The sequence below is a fragment of the Episyrphus balteatus genome, chromosome 1 (assembly GCF_945859705.1).
Source record: "Episyrphus balteatus chromosome 1, idEpiBalt1.1, whole genome shotgun sequence".
Taxonomy (NCBI): domain Eukaryota; kingdom Metazoa; phylum Arthropoda; class Insecta; order Diptera; family Syrphidae; genus Episyrphus; species Episyrphus balteatus.
Genome location: NC_079134.1, coordinates 135,198,613 through 135,215,836, shown reverse-complemented (window position 1 = coordinate 135,215,836; position 17,224 = coordinate 135,198,613). Strand labels below are relative to the sequence as shown.

The following is a 17,224-nucleotide window of genomic DNA, read 5'->3' as shown; positions in this document are numbered from 1 at the left end:
TACAATTACCCGTACCGCTCCTGCATGTACCCTACGGTGTGGCCAAGCCTTGAAGGCTTGGCCACACCGGAGGGTATGCGGTATAGCGGTAACGATATTTGTACTAAAAAAATTCCACACCTGAACGTTGATGTGTCAGTTTGGAATTTTTTTCATACAAGTACCCTCACCGCTACCCGTACCGCTACCGCATACCCTCTAGTGTGGCCAAGCCTTGAAAGGTATGTGCGGTAGCGGTACGGGTAATTGTATGAACAAAAATTCCAAACTGACATATCAACGTTCAGAAGTGAAATTTTTTTCAAACAAATACCTGTACCGCTAACACATACACCCTCCGGTAGGGTCTAGCTTTAAATTTTAAGGCTACACCGGACTACAACGGAAGGTATTTGCGGTAGCGGTACGGGTACTTGTATGAAAAAATTCTAAACTGACACATCAACGTTCAGATGTGGAATTTTTTTAATACAAATATCTTTACCACTACCCGTACCGCTACCACATACCTTCCGGTGTGGCCAAACCTTTAAAGGTCATTTTAACCCAAAGCGACATTTTTGCAAAGACGCAACAGAAAATACTTCTGGTGGCCTTTTTATATATAAAAAAAAGATCTCGATTGGTTTGGGAACTGCAATACCTGACAAACAATTTCGGTTCTATAAAGCCTTACAGATGCAATTGTTGCTTGTGTAAAGAAGCAAAATTGTTATTAGGGTAAGCAGCTGTATGACCAAAATTTAACAGCTGTCCAACTTCGGATTCAAACGAACGCTATTGTGTAGTCACAACTTTAACTCAGAGTCAGCACGGGCTTTCCAATGAATATTTTCAATGATTAAAATATAAAATTCCCATACAAGTATTCGATAATTTGAATGGGATACATTTTAGCTCAGATAAAATTTTTCGATAATTTGTATGGGAGCTAAAAACTAGTGCGATCGCGTACCAGGCTTGAACTACAACGACAAAAAATGTCGGGAGAGTTTTGTTTTTTTAAGTCTGTCGTCGTCTTTGCCTGATGCTGTGCAGTCGCTCATCACAATTCTGTTTCCACCCACAACTCCGAATTTTCATTTTGTTTCCCCCCATCAAAATCCACTTTACATCAAAAAAAAAGACCTGTCAATTTTTCAGCCAGTGAAAATTTACACGTATCGATGTGAAATTCTTTTTTTTATAATTATTATATTTGTTTTAAAAAATCTATCCATTATAAAATAATTTCCAATCAAAATATATATTATTAATAAAATGTTTGCTAATCTTAAAAATAAACTAATTGAAGAAGTTAAAGCATCACCATCGAAATTCCAACAATTCGCCAATGCTGCACAGGTGAGTGAGAGAAAAAAGCGAGTGATTGTAATCGAAAAAAAATATTAGAACAAAAAAAAAAGTTGTCATGTCTTTTTCTTTATTGTTTTTCCCAAAAAACCAATCATCATCATTGAATTCAAATAATTGATTTTTTCTTTTAAAAAATCTGTAAAGCATACAAAAAACTCCTTATTTTCACTTGACAAAAACAAGAAAAAAAAAAAAGAAATTCCCATTCAAATTGGGTCAAAATTAATGCATTTTCTAATTTGATTAGTTTGTGCAAAGCTACTACTTGACTTTGTGTGCTGTAAATGCAACAAAAACAAACAAGCAAAACAATTCCCTAGATATCTTGTTTTGTTTGCTATTAATTAATTGTTGTTGTTTTTTTCATTTTCTCATTTTATCAGGCAGCCGTTTCGTCGTCATCGGGAACACTTCCCGGCTCCGAATCGGTGTCAGGAAATGAAAACTTTTTCAGTATTACCGAAGAAGGTAAGTTTGTAAAAATGATAGTCCACATAAATGTAGCCTTTTTTTTTTATACTTATTTACCATTTAAATAGACACCCCACAAAATTCCCCTCATAAACCATTAAAATTGCCAATGGGCAGTGCTCGGGCAAAGGGACCAAACATATCCCCGCAATCGAATAATGGTGCCATACCAAGAACAAGGAAACTCTCGAATTCGTCCGTGGCAAGTGATGTCTCATTTCGTTTGCCTTCATATGAGTCTCCAGCTGTAAGTGGAAATAATCTTTTATATCAAATTTTTGTTTGACTTTTTGAATTGTATTTTTAAGGTTTATCATCTTCAATCGGATCTTGATGTTTCGGCAAGTGAAGTGGAAGATTCTGCTTCAACAGCTCGTTTGGATATGATCAATAAGGAACAATTGTATGATGCATATAGAAAAGCTTTGGATAGATATCAGAAATATCGCTCGAGATATGCTGATTTAGCTAAAAAGTATAAGGATTTGGAAACGGACAGTACCAAGGCAAGAGTAAGTTGAGAAATTGTTAAGAAAAAATTCTATTTTAGGTAATTGATATTAACATTCTTAAATTGAATTTCTTATCAGATTTTTGGTTATTTTTTTATACACATTTTCTGATACTGATAAGAATGTTTTTTTACAAAAATGTTTTGTGTATTGACTTATGTCACATTGATCTGATAAGATTTTTATTACATACACATTAATAGGGCATCATTATTATTTTGTTATTAGTTATATGTTATAATCGAAAAGGTGTCGTACTAAAATGTTTGATTGATAATTTGCGGCTGAACAGCGAAGATAGAGAAAGGGCGGCTAAACTTTTTGGCCCTTAGTAATGACCCGCATTTAGCAAAAGCTCGATTTAAACAAAAATTAAAACATACACCTCACTTCCAAATAGAAAATTCCGCAAAAGGTTTAAATGAACACCCCCACAGAAAATAATTGCGTAAACAAGGGAAAAAATAGCTGCTTGTTAAACGTCAAATTGAACTTATAAAATTTGTTCAATTAAAAAAATAAAGTCAAGCTAATTTTGCAAATACTATGCAACAATAAAAAAAATGTAATTTGCTCAGATAAAATAATATTCTCTTTTCAATATTAACATATTTTATTTGGGGTTATCTGAATAGGTAATAAGACATAAATCGCGTTCAAAAACATATTCCAGATACGGGGATCCTAGATAGCCTATCCGATAGGTGATTGAACACACCCAAAGTTTATCAGATTTTTTTTTTCTACGGTTTCTGCTTCAAATTTGTGAGATAAAATTCTATGATTTGCGGAATATTTTTCCCTTTGACCGGTAGAAAATTCTACGGTTTCTATGGGTTTTCCGCGTTTACGTGAATACCGCTACTGTAGTTTACTATTGTGCATGAAGCATGGCTCCTGACTTGCTTGGAGTTTCGAACACCAATGTTTTGCCCAAGCGAAGTAACGATAGTTTCATAGACCATGTCTTTGCCGAACATCCAATAAATGAACATTGGTAAAGATAATATTTACTATAAGATAGGTAACTACCTCGAAAAAGTTGCTAAAATTAAATTAAGCATATTGCATTAAAATCAAAGAGCAAACTCGGTTAAAATCTTTAATAAAAAGAAATACACTGAATTTCTTTAAGTGTCACATGAGCAAAAAGCAATATTTTTAGCTTAATTGTTATTACGGAGCTAAGAAAATTGACTTTGAAAACCTCGCACTTTTGAAATAGTCTTCTTAAAAAATAAAATAATTTGATTTTTTAAAGGAATTTTGTAAATCATGTAAGAAATATAAAATTTAATTTTTTTAAATGGTTAAATGGGTTTAAAATGATTTAGACCACGAAACCAAGTATGCCACTTGATTTTTTGTTTAAAAATTATTTTTTTAGAAAAAAAATTGAAAATCGTTAGAGCCGTATTCATCGAAAAAAATTAACTTTTTGAAAATTTTGTAAAAAGTTCAATTTATTACGGTGGCTTTAGCGCTTTTGTAATAAAAATTTTCTTTGAAACCGGTTGAATCGTTTACGACACATTCAGAAATAAAAAACGGTTCTATGGCCGGTACTTTAGTAATGGTTGAAAAAATATCTATTGACCGGCAGTGTGCTTTCGCCTGCTCTTCAAGCCTCTAAAGCTACCTGTCCTTTTGAGACTAAAAGTACTGCGAGTTGCCGTTAAACTACCTGACAGTTGGACGTATTTGTAAAAAAATTAACTGTTAAGAAGCTTGACGGAAACTCCCAGCAGTTTTACTTTCAAATGAAAAGGCACCCTAATACAGCTGGATAAAGGCTTTCAATGAATCCGATATTTCCTGCTTAACTAAGCATTGAAGATAGTGCCTCAGTAGACATTTAATTGCCTTTTTTTTTAAGATGGATCTGGTTATTGGTTGATGAATTTGATCTACCAAAGCATCACTTATATACTGAAAAAAAGGGAGCATGTCAAAATTCTGACTTCAAAACTCTGATTTTCAAAAATCTGCTTTAAAAAAAAATCTGTTTTTCAAAATTCTGTTTTTTTATTGTCTTTCAAAATTCTACCAGCATTTTTTTAACAATCAAAAATTCTGCTAATTCTGCTTTTTTTTCAAACTGCTTAGAGTACTGACTTTCTTATAACTCACAATTATACGAGTATACCGCTGAAAACTAATTATAGAAACAATGTTGTGTGATAATGTATATTCCTTTTCTTATTAAGGCAGAGTTTTGAAAACAGAATTTTGACCCCGGCAGCTTTTTGACCCCAACCCAAAAAAAAAAAAAATAATAATAAACTTTTTCCTTGTACGATCTTTATATAGACATTCGACATCGCATTCTTTATTGCATGTTATTATTACCTTTGTAGTTTCATCTGTTTTATCTTGTTATTGGGAACATTTTTTTTTAGCAACAGCGGAGAGTTTCTAACTCAAACGCTTATTGTTGCATCTTCAGGTGTTCTATTACATGTAACATCGAATTTCTTATTCTTAGATTGTTTTTGTTTGATATTCGAGCTCTTAATTTAGCCACAAAATGTCAATGTTTCCTCCCCGAAAAAATGCTGGTTCTATATTTCACTCGCTGATTAGGCTGAACTGAATTGTCCGCTGGTTCTATGTATGTCTTATTTTGAGCCATTACTTCCCTACTTCTTAAGAAAGTACCATTATTTATTCTATCAAAAATATTTCTCAAATTAATTCTTTAGATCTTTATACTAAACACATTTGTTCAATTTGTTTCATGCACTCTATTTTTTTTTCTCTTTCTATCTTCCCTCAACAGTCTGTCCTAGTTGAGACTCAGGACAAAGCAATTCGTCGTATAAATGAGCTCCGTGAACAATGTGCATTGGAACAGCAAGCTAAAGCTCACCTCGAAGAGGCTCTTCGTGTCGAAATGGATGACATGCAATGCAAGATGCAGGCATATCAAACAAAACTAACTCTACTCGGAGAAAATCCCGAAAACATTATAGCTCTAACAAAAAATGAGCCACTTATTCAACTCAATAACAATTCCACCACAAACCAAACAACCACCGATCCAAATAACCTCATCAATCTTGATGCCGAACCAACTATCAATCACAGTGAATCAGCAAATTTGGAACAAAAACTTGCCGAACAACAAAACCAAATCAAAGCACTCACCCAAAAGCTTGAAGAAGCCAACAAAACAATTGAATTGATGAAACAACAAGAAGAAGAAAGTGCCATTTCACTGGCACAAACTAAACAAGCCATCTACTCTGAGCTCGAAAGCAAAGAGACACAAGTTCAACGTTTGAAAACAAATCTCAATGATGTTGATGCAAAATATCAATCAACATTGAAAGAAAACAAACAGATTACGGGACAAGTTAAAGAATTGGATGAATTGAAAGAAAAACTCAAAACAATTACAATGGCTAAGCAAGAAGCTGAAGCAAAATTAATTTCATCAAATCACATACAAGGCGAAACGAAACAACAAATTATAGCAAAGGACAAGGTTATTTCAAACCTCGAGGAAAAGTTACAGGATCTCTCAAAGAAATACGATGACCAAATGAAGGACTTGAGACACCAAAATGAACAACTCAGTGAAATGATAAGACAATATCAAAATTCTGAGATTTCCATTGCCGAAATTGACAACGAACTCAATCGCACCAAGACCGAAAACAATGCTCTGAGAGAGACTATTTCAGAAAACCAACGTAAAATACAAGAAATTCAATCAGAACTTGAAGAAAACCGCAAAGAATTGGACAAAATTCAAGCAGAAAAGGAAAATCTAAGAATATTAAGCGAAGAATCAAAGCAGAAGAATGAAGAACTCACCAAAGAATTCGAAGATGTTCGCCGTGAGAAAGATGAAAACGAAATCCGATTGAAGCAACTTGAATCCGAAATAAAGATGCTGAACGATCAGAACTCAAATACTGAATCTGAAACTATAGTAGCTCTAAAGGAAGCTCTACACAACGCCAAATCAGATGCGGATACTCAATTAAAGGCAGTGAAGGATGAACTCACTGCAAAGGAAAAGGAACTCAAATCAACGAGCAATAAACTTGGAAAACTCAAAAAACAACTTGAATCGCAAGAGTCTAATGGACGAGAAGAAATCGAACGCCTTCGACAAAGCATTTCAGAATACGAATCCAATCTAGCACAAATGCAAGCAGATCATCAGCTACAAGAAGAAGCAATGGAAAGAGAAAAATCCGACCTCAAGGAACAAGTGACGAGCATTCTGAAAGAAATTGGAACAATGGAAGAAGAAATGCGCAATGTTCGTGCATCCCATGCCGAATTGGAAGCTGAAAAACGTTCTCTAGAACAGAAGTTTGAAAGTATAACAAAAGACAATGATGACCATCAGAATAGATGGAAGTCGGACCTCGATGAATCTCTAGAGAAACTAAAACTTGTTGAACAAAAGTTGCAAAACATCGAAAGTGAAAGCTCTCAATTGGCTGAAAAGAACTGTTTGCTAGAAGAGAACTCTAACAGATTGGAGAAAATTATTGCCGAACACGAAAAACAACGCTGTGAAGCAGAATCCGAGCTTAGTCATCTGAAGCAGCAATACGAAACAAGTGAAGAAAATATTCAAAAGTTGAATGAAAAAATGGCCCAGATACTAGATGAGAATTCAAGGTTACACAATGCCAAGGAATTGATGGAACACGAGCACAGATCACTTCAAGATCAGTGTGATTCACGTGAAAAGGAGAAGCTTTGTGTATTGGATTCGAACAAGTGTTTGGAAGATGAAATGAAAGTAATTAAGGAAGAGATTGAAAGCTTGACCAGGGAGAATAATAATCTTAGTGAGATTTCTAACAATTTACGAGGAGATTTAACCGATGCACTGGATAAGGTGCGTGTAGAGGAGGAGAAAAATGAAAAACTCCTCAAAGCAAAGGAACATCTGGAAGAAGAGCTTCGAGTTGCAAAAGAAAATGGAGAAGACAAACAGATGGTCGAGAACTTGAAAAAGAAAATGACAGAATTCGAATTGATGTCTGAGGAAAAAATTAAACTAGCCGAAGATCAAATTCGAGAACTTCAACTTAAACTAGATGAACACACAAAAGAATCGGAACAGAATAACCTTTCAAACGAAGAACTCTCGGTGTTGAGAGAGAAAGTCCATGAACTCCAACAGCAACTAGAAGAGACTAAGCAACAAAACCAGATTCTTACTGACAAATTATCGTCTACTGAGTCACAAATAAGCGTCTTGAGTGAAGAACTTAAAGCATCTAAAGAAAATGTTACACAACTCACTGAGACCAATGAAAAACTTCAAAATGAAGTCAATAGTTTGGAGAACAACAATCAATCCCGTTTGGCTGAGTTGGAAACTCGCCTCCAACAGACAAGCGATGAAAATCAAAATCTTCAAGAATCCGCCCGTAATGCAACCGACTTGGAAAAGAAGCTGCAAAATTATGAACAGCTTCAGCTGGAGAATGAATATCTGAATACCTTGAAAGAGCAATTGCAAGCAGATATTAGGAATCAGAGTGAAGATGCTGCCAATGTGGCTATACAAATTGCAGCCTTGAATGAGAAAATCAATTCCCAGCGATGTGAGCTTTATGTACTTAATGAAAACCAAGAGAAGCACAATAGCGAGGTGGAAGCTAAGTGTAAGGAAATCCTCAAAGCCCAAGAAGAAGTGGAGCAATTGAAGCAAAGTCTTGAGACGGAGAAAGCCGAGGCAACAAGACAGAATGAACATGCAGCATTTATCACTGCTCAGAATGACAATATTCAAAAGGAGCTTTTGGCGTGTCAACATCAAGTGACCGAGTTGGAAAAAGAGTTGCGTGAGGTAAAAACTGCTTGTGAAGATGTGACCGGACAGAAGTTGAAGCTCATCGATCAACTGGCTAGTGCAGAAGCATTGAGTAAACAACAAATGGATAGTTTGCGGGTAGAACTCGAACGAAGTAGTAGCACTTTGGAGACTCTTAACAAAGAAGTCGATGATTTGAATAAAGAAATTGAAAAGGTAGACGCTCTGAAAGATGAAAAGAATGAACTTCTTAAAGAGATTGAAGCACTAAAAGTAGAACTGGCAGAAAAAGTGCCATCACAAGTTAAGATTGAAACAGTTGCCGAATCAACCAAAGCATCTCAACATGAATCGGAAAATTTGAGAAAAATCAATGAACAACTTCAAAAAGAGTTAGAAGATCTGCAATATAAGTCCCGAGGAGAAATTGCTAATCTAACAGAAGAAATCGATGATCTGTTGGCGAATGCGAAACACATGAGTGAAAAACTGATCCAATATGAGAAAGAAGAAAAAAGTGCAATTCAAGTAAATACAGCAAATGCAACTGTGCCATCGGAAGAAGAAGGAAATTCCGAACGTATTCAGCAAGAAAAAGAAGAGCTAGAATCTAAACTCAAAACTATTATGCACGATGTTCAAGATGTTTCCAATCGAAATCTATTTTTGGAACAGAAATGTGAGAATTATTTAATTCTAGAACAATCAAACGAACGATTGAAGTCACAAAACGAGAAACTATCACGCCAATTGGATGAAACACTGGTAAGTAGAAGAAGAGTAGGAAGAGTATTGAGTGGTGGTCTTTAATGATGCCAATGTATCACAATTCAATGCGATTCTTTGCTCATGTAGATGTTGGAATTTTTTGAGAGTTTTTTTTTGTTTCTAACTTATTTTAGATATCCATGCAGCATAACGAAGGAGTGACAGCAAATACAGAGTTTGAATATTTGAAGAATATTATGTTTCAGGTAAGAAATTAATAGTTTTTTTCGATTTTGAATAAAATGGATATAAAATTTTTGGTTAAATTACAGTATTTAACTGGTACATTGAATGGAAACAATGAAACACTTGTTAAAGTAATATCTGCGGTATTAAAGTTTACACCACAGCAAACGCAAGTTGCAATTGAAAAAGAACATCAGAGGAGATCATTGGTAAGTATCTGATTAATTGGTATTTTTTGTTTGATAGTCTACCACCAAATTGGTGCAACACGATTTTACTGTTCCAACGGACTTAATTCTGAGATTTTTTTCTTGAACTTAAAATAAGAGCTAAAAAAGTTCTGTGCTTCTTGTTTGTAATTCAATGCACGATTTTCGTTTCATTAATGGGAAATTTTTGCCATTCAATCAGGAAAAAACAATTTTCTATATGAATTTAGTATTCTTACTGTCAAGATTTTGCACTCTGTAGTTTTCGAGATGTAAATTATGAAAATTTTGTTGGGTCCATGAGTGGCAATTTTGCCATAATGTCACAAAAATGAGCCTCTTGGGTAAGCACCATTTTTCAATAGATCCAATGCAAACAACTTGGCACTTTTAAAGAAATTTTAAACCCAATGGGAAATTTTTTTTAATGCAATGGGTTTAATGGGATTTTGTTGGCCTTTAAAAACATCAAATCTTAAGTGGTTCTTAAATAAAAATCTAGGTTCAAAACTACATCGAATCTTAGGAGCTTAAAAAAAATATAATTGTTGTTGTGATACTTTTCTTTTTTCTTGGATGGCATCTTTTCTACTTATGCAGAAATGGTTGTGTAGTATCTAAGGGTTATATTGACACCCTATTTTTAATAAATCGATTAGCAAAACCCATTCCGTATCCCAAAAACTTGAGGCCATGATTTTTCCGGAGAGAAGCATCTAGAATTCATTCTCTGCATACTTTTTGACCCATAGATAGACTGAAGACGAATTATATAAAGCAAATTATCTTAATCATTTTTTAATCGATTTCATTTCTTTCTTTTAGCTCGGCCAACTTAACAAACTTCTATAGCAGGAAAACGAATCCTATAGCATTTGGTAACATATGAGTTGTTAGTTATTAAAACAAAATAAAAAATAAAAAAAAAATGTTGACAGCTTTTGTAAATGTTTAGGTTTAAAAAATAAGTTTAATTAAAAGATAAAACAACCTGCTTATGTAATTGTATAAAATAATATGTAAAGAATGTACCTTTGTTATCAGAAAATTAAACATAAACTTCTTCTACAGAGTTTTTATTGGCAAGCAAAGTAAGTTTAAACAAAACTAATCCCATTCAAAAATTATACTTTATGTGTATTTATTGCATTTTAATTAATATTGTTTTAATTTAATTAATCAATTTTATTAAAAAAAAAAAAATAAATTATAATAAAGTAGGTAGGAATTAAAAGAAAAAAAAAATAAATCTATTATGTATTCTTATAATGTAATTGTACATAAAATTAGTGATCAAATCGCAATAAATAAGTTATATTTTTAATTTTAAGTACATTTTTAGATATTTTTGTTATTTTCCTTACGTGTGATTTTTTATTATGTTTTTTGGCTAGAATTTAAATTTTTTTCATTTACAGTAGATAAATTTAACATAAACTACATTACATACACAAAGACAAGACAAAATCGATGCCTACAAAACTTAAAATGCATTTGATATTCGGAATTTTCTACAAAAAATATATAAAAAAAATTATACTAATTATAAACAATCAACAAATGTATAACCAACAGCAAAAATTCACTAAAAATTGTCTTACAAAATAATGTTTAAACAAATAATAATTATTATATTATTGAAAATAAATTACTTATATATTAAACCACTTATAAATGTTTGTTTTATTTCTATTTAAATGCGATAAATGATATACGACAAAAAATGATAGCGTTTTTCTCGAACGCAACCAATATGAAGTTTTGCTGGACTTGTCGCATTGATTACAAAACGTTATGTAAATATAAAGGTCTAACTACAAAGTTGATAGAACTTTTCGATGATTTAAGAAAACTCTGGTAACCTTGATCCACGCTTAGATAATATTTTGTAAATGTAAAGCCACGAAGTGACCGGATGAGCGGCAATCCTGAATGCCAAACAAATTAAATCATGAAAATGTATGGGAGTTTTCATGTAGACCTTGAACGATAAATCCTGAGCAGCGCCGCTATATTTTGCTCTATTTTTATTAAAATACTGAGTGACGAAATACACTATACATATTCTAAATTAATACGAACATTTTAATTCTCATTCGAATTCTAAGCATTTGTAGGGTTTTCGAAGCTGCAGCTAAATGGGCCACCTCGTCACGTGAAATTGCCGTACCGTACCTTTAGTGATTTATGGTTTAGTCCTATTAATTAGATTCCGCTTAACAAGCGGAATTGGGTCCTTCGGAATTTTTTCTGTGATCGTGAATCTCGCTCGGAATTTATTTCAAGAGAAAAAAAAAATTCTTTGAAATTATAGCTAAATTTCCCTTTCCCTGGAAAGTTTATTGGCGATACCAATAAATTCCTAAGGAAACTTTTCAGGATTATTTTAGTTCCCATGTTTAAAACGTACGAAACATTAAGGGGGGAAATCCCTCTGGAACTTTTAATTTTTGCCTGATAAATTCATTTATCAACCGAAGAAACTATTTTCAGTGGTTTTGGTCTTAGCCTTAAATGAAGCCTCAAAAGGCTCGCATTTTTCTCGAAACGCGGTTTTTTCGTTTTTTGATCTCTAATTTTTATTTTACACTTTTTTTTTACTAAATTTAAGATCATGCAATGCGTATAAATATATTTTATTGAAAACAAATTTCTTTTTTGATTATAAATAATTTTCTGGACCTGGGCATTGTACGGCGCAAACTGTAGACGCCAACTTTAAAGAGCTGTAGAGACGCCGTTTTGTTTTACTTCAAAAAATTAGTATCTGTACTTCTATAATGTCAATAATATCATATACTTTTCCAAATTTCAATAAATGCTTTCGGTTCACAAAAAAAAATTATTGAAAAATCTGTTTTCCAGAAGGATTTCCCCTGTTAACAGGCAAATTTTTATTCACGATAGCCCCCATTGACTTTTCAGGTTGACGGTAGAACACTCGGCCAGTGAGTGAGAGGGTTCAAGTTCAAAACCCGGCGGAAGCTTGAATTTTTTTACTTGCGATATAGGTACTATATATCAAGTTATGCATTCGTACAAAAAAAAAAAGTTGAGATAACATTTTTCCATGACATTACGATGGTAGACAATGCCAAAAAAGTGGGTCCCGGAAGTCCGTCTGTCTGTCTGTCTGTCTGTCAGTCTGTCTGTCTGTCTGTCTGTATAAGGAGCTACAGCCTAAACGGATGGACCGATTAATGTCAAATTTGGTATGTGGCGTTATTTGGCGACTCTCTAGAGGGGTTTTTGGAATTAATTTTTTTGGACCAAAAATAACGGTACTTGTCATATAGCGATTTTAGTAAGATTGAAATATCTCAAAAACGGCTCCAACGATTTTGTTTAAAAAATTCAAATGTTAGTTTTAAGCTAAGGTCTATCTTTCGATGAAAAAAATTTTTTTTGAAAATCATTATTAACGGTACCTGCCATAGAACCGTTTTTTTCAAATCCGATTATCTCCGAAACTGCTTATTCGATTTCAACGAAACTTTTTGTGAAGAAGCATTTTTATAATTTTAATATAAACCAAAAATAAAATTTCCAAAAAAATAATGTTTGGATTTTTAAACAAAATTTGAAAATTTTTTTTTGAAAAATCAAATTTTCGAAAACGGGACATTGAATTTTTTTGAAATTTTGTTTTTAGATGTTGATTAGTGATTTCTACAAAATGGCATACCAATTTTATTTTAAAACTTTTTTTCCAAAAAATTATTTATAAAAAATTAGTTTTTAAAAAAACGGCTCTAACGATTTTGAAAATTTTTTTTCTAAAAATGCATGTTAATATATCAATCAAAACTGCATACTTGTTTTGGAGGGCAATTTAATTTCAGATTTTATTTTATTTTTTTTTAAAACGAATTTTATTTTTTTTTCCAAATTTCTATACAGGGTGTCCCACAGTCACCGCCCCAAACGATAACCATGGATTCCTGAGGTCATTTTAAGTCGAAAAACTTAAGAGGTAATTTTCTCGTTTTCGTCCCGTTTTGTGGAGAAACGGTTGTCCGCAGAAAAAAAGTTTTGAGACAAACTAAAACTGTAATAAATTCTTGATTGGTTGTAAAAAAAATTTTTCAAATCAAACGTAGTTTGGCAAAGATAAAGCCAGATAAGGGAAAAGAGAACAAAAATCATAAAAACCGTGGTAACTCGAAAACGGGACGAAAACGAGAAAATTACCTCTTAAGTTTTTCGACTTAAAATGACCTCAGGAATCCATGGTTTTCGTTTCAGGCGGTGACTGTGGGACACCCTGTATAAAAAGTCTTAAAAATTTAAGCAACTTTAACTCTAAGAGCAAGTACGTGCGACCCCAGTCGTGCATTTTATTCTTTTGTTTTCTTTAGGAAATTGTAGCAAAACAATATTAAATGGATCTGAACACTTTGTCGATAATAAAAATTCATTAACTGAATGTGAAAATTAAATCTTAATATAAAATTTCTTCATTTTTGATTAATTATTTTTTCTTGTGAAGGAAATACCTAATAATAAATTAATGCAAAAGTCAGTAGGTATACCTAACAAGTTTATTTAAATTCAGAATAGGTCATACTTCCTCTAAGGAATAGGTAGGTAGAGGTACTGCTTCTTCTAAAAACTATTACCAAGTATCTCAACTCAACTAAGCTACAACTAACCCTGGGCAAACAACAAAACAAAAAATATACCTATACCAATGTAACTACTTGTGTAATTCTTTTTTGTTTGCGTTTAAAATAAGTTTCAGCTGAGTTGAAGAAAAACATCAACTATTTATTCAATATCGATCTGTGTATTTGAAATTTTTTATATTATCATCCAAATTACTATTTTAGCCTTCAATAATCATGCAAATAAAATAGAGGCATCTACGTTTTTACTTTAATATGTAATTTAATTTTCTTGCAACTCTATCACGTACTTTTTGAAAATGGCATTGAATAAATAACTTTGACTTCCACCATTCATATGTCAGGATGGCCGAGCGGTCTAAGGCGCCAGACTCAAGAGCAATCTTGCCTTTGAAAAAAGGTACCTGAGCGTTCTGGTCCTCTCTGAGGGCGTGGGTTCGAATCCCACTTCTGACAAGATTTTTTTTTCTTATTTTTTTTAAATTATTTGTGTTTTTTTTCATATTTTAAGAATTTTACACATAATAAAAGTAAACTTCAAGATGGAATTTGGTTATGGATGAATTAATATTATGTTGCGGTTGTTGGGGATTAAAATTTTGTTCTGCAATAGTCAAACATTTTTTCGGAAGGAGTTTTTAACGATTGAAACCAAGTAGGAAACAATATGAACTAATATGAAAAAATTCCAAAAAGCAAAGACGAGAAAAAAAGTTTAATCAAAATTTTTCAAACGGAAATGTATGAACCTAAATTATTCTTCTATCCACTTAAATAGAAAATCTAAAATTGGTATTTGGAATTGACCAATTCATCCTAAATTAATTCAAGTTACACTAATATACCAACAAAACTCTCATAGTTTTTTTTAAATTGTTGTTGTTTTTTTTTTTAATTTCCTAGAAAATGTTAAATCGGACTTAAGATACAAGTAGGTACCTAGTTTACCTTTTTGTCGAGTACTATTTTATTTTACATATAATTATGAATCTTTATTTTGCCGTTTAAACTTTAAAGGTATCACTACAACGAGCACTTTTTGCAAAGAGCTAAAAAGTGAAAATTTTCAAACCCATTTTGCGATAGTTTTTCCGAACCCAAAATAAAAAACAATGATACAGAAAGCTTATTTTTGGTTTAAAAAAAAATGTTTGTATGCACTTAGTTTTTTTTTTTTTCAAAAACAAATTAGACCAGTGCCGATGCCTTAAAAAGTACAAAAAAATCATAGTAGAATGAAACCCATTGGAAAAGGAGGTGAATATGATGAAAATTAAAGGAAAAATAAATTACGGGCGAGCCGAGTTCGGGAAGTGGGTGGGTTGAGTTTTTAATGGTAAAAAATGGTATATCTCGATTTCCAGCAAAACTACAAATCCTATAAAAAAAAGTTGTATGGCAAAGTTGTAGGTAATAAAAAGATCTACAACTTTTTTATCAACAATTTTTTCACATAACCTCAAAATTTATGTGAAAAATTCAAAAAACCGAGTTCTTGGTTTTTTATTTTTATCTTTTTCAAAAACAAAAATTTTTCTACGAAATTTCGTGAAAAAATACCTTATTATGTCCCAAATACACTGTAATTTATCTGATTATAAATATTAATTTGTTTACCTTATTTTGACTTAATACCAAAAAAACACCCTAATTTTCAATCGAAAATTCACGTGTCAAAATATCAGCTTTTTTCAAAAAGTCGGTGAGCATTTCGTTCGTTAAAATGTCTATTTTCTGATGGTTTAAACAAAAATTTACATTAGTATACTATAGAACATGTTCTCGTAAAATTCAAAAAATGAAAAAAGCTTGAATTCGAAAAAATTTTTTTATCATTGTTTACAATTTTGGCCTATTTATTCAAATTTACACTTAAATTACTGAAAAAACGTAAGATTTCATGTAACATTGATAAATCTTACGTTTTTTGAGTAATTAAAGTGTAAATTTGAATAAATAGGCCAAAATTGTAAGCAATGATAAAAAAAAATTTTCGAATTCAAGCTTTTTTCATTTTTTGAATTTTACGAGAACATGTTCTATAGTATACTAATGTAAATTTTTGTTTAAACCATCAGAAAATAGACATTTTAACGAACGAAATGCTCACCGACTTTTTGAAAAAAGCTGATATTTTGACACGTGAATTTTCGATTGAAAATTAGGGTGTTTTTTTGGTATTAAGTCAAAATAAGGTAAACAAATTAATATTTTAAATCAAATAAATTACAGTGTATTTGGGACATAATAAGGTATTTTTTCACGAAATTTCGTAGAAAAATTTTTGTTTTTGAAAAAGATAAAAATAAAAAACCAAGAACTCGGTTTTTTGAATTTTTCACATAAATTTTGAGGTTATGTGAAAAAATTGTTGATAAAAAGTTGTAGATCTTTTTATTACCTACAACTTTGCCATACAACTTTTTTTTATAGGATTTGTAGTTTTGCCGGAAATCGAGATATACCATTTTTTACCATTAAAAACTCAACCCACCCACTTCCCGAACTCGGCTCGCCCGTAATTTATTTTTCCTTTAATTTTCATCATATTCACCTCCTTTTCCAATGGGTTTCATTCTACTATGATTTTTTTTGGTTTTAAAAATTATCGACCCTGGTCTAAATGGCGCTAGAAAGAAAACAAATTTGTTTACTTTTGTAAATTTACATACAAAAATAGATCGATACTAAATTCAAAACTCGTTTCCTGAAAAAAAAAACAGTTTTTTGAATTATGACAGTGTTCAAGTAAATAAGCGTTATGTATACCTACTCCTCAAAGGCCTTTGAAATATGCGTTAAAATTAGAACTCGTTGGATAAAAAAAAAACTTTGAAAAATGAAATTTTTTTGTTAGGTATTCAAAATTTGCTTATTTGTATGAATGTTTATACTGATTTTATTTATTTTTCAAAATTCTTTTTAGCGAAAGCAATTAGTCGTTAAAAAAATGGAAAAGACATACCTACAGTACCTACTACATATTTGTAGTATTTTGTAAAAAAATCACTTTTTAAGTAATTTAAGAAAAAAACTACTTTTTGAACTTTGTCCGTAATTTCTCAAGTTTACCGTGAGAAATTTCGATGGAAAACTTCAAATTCATGTTGAGTACCCAGAAAATTAGCCACCGTAAACAATTTCTACAGAACTTTCCACATTTATATGATTCCGAACTCCGAATACCTACAATTTTACTGAACTAAATAGCAGAATTTTGAAAAGCAGAATTCGGAAAGTACAACATTGGAAAACTGAATTTTTGTAAAAAAAAAACTCACTCCAACCCTAAGCGTAAATTCCATTCAT

General features: G+C 31.9%; 1 protein-coding gene and 1 non-coding gene across 3 annotated transcripts; both read left to right on the top strand.

Moving 5' to 3' along the window:
* Positions 1-1,142: 1,142 nt before the first annotated feature.
* Positions 1,143-10,438, top strand: LOC129905661 (myosin heavy chain, cardiac muscle isoform). 2 transcript variants are annotated; one of them, XM_055981196.1, is made up of 8 exons: positions 1,143-1,344; positions 1,740-1,824; positions 1,896-2,074; positions 2,136-2,339; positions 5,119-8,892; positions 9,042-9,101; positions 9,168-9,290; positions 10,116-10,438. In XM_055981196.1, the coding sequence occupies exons 1-8, from the start codon at positions 1,261-1,263 to the stop codon at positions 10,140-10,142; spliced, it is 4,536 nt and encodes a 1,511-aa protein (XP_055837171.1). In that variant the 5' UTR covers positions 1,143-1,260; the 3' UTR covers positions 10,143-10,438. The 2 variants fall into 2 exon arrangements, with proteins under 2 accessions (XP_055837171.1, XP_055837170.1); XM_055981195.1 differs by having other exon boundaries at positions 9,030-9,101.
* A 3,816-nt stretch (positions 10,439-14,254) lies between these two features.
* On the top strand, positions 14,255-14,371 carry Trnal-caa (transfer RNA leucine (anticodon CAA)). Its single transcript has 2 exons — positions 14,255-14,292; positions 14,327-14,371. It is a non-coding gene; the product is annotated as a tRNA-Leu (tRNA).
* The last annotated feature ends 2,853 nt before the right edge of the window (positions 14,372-17,224 follow it).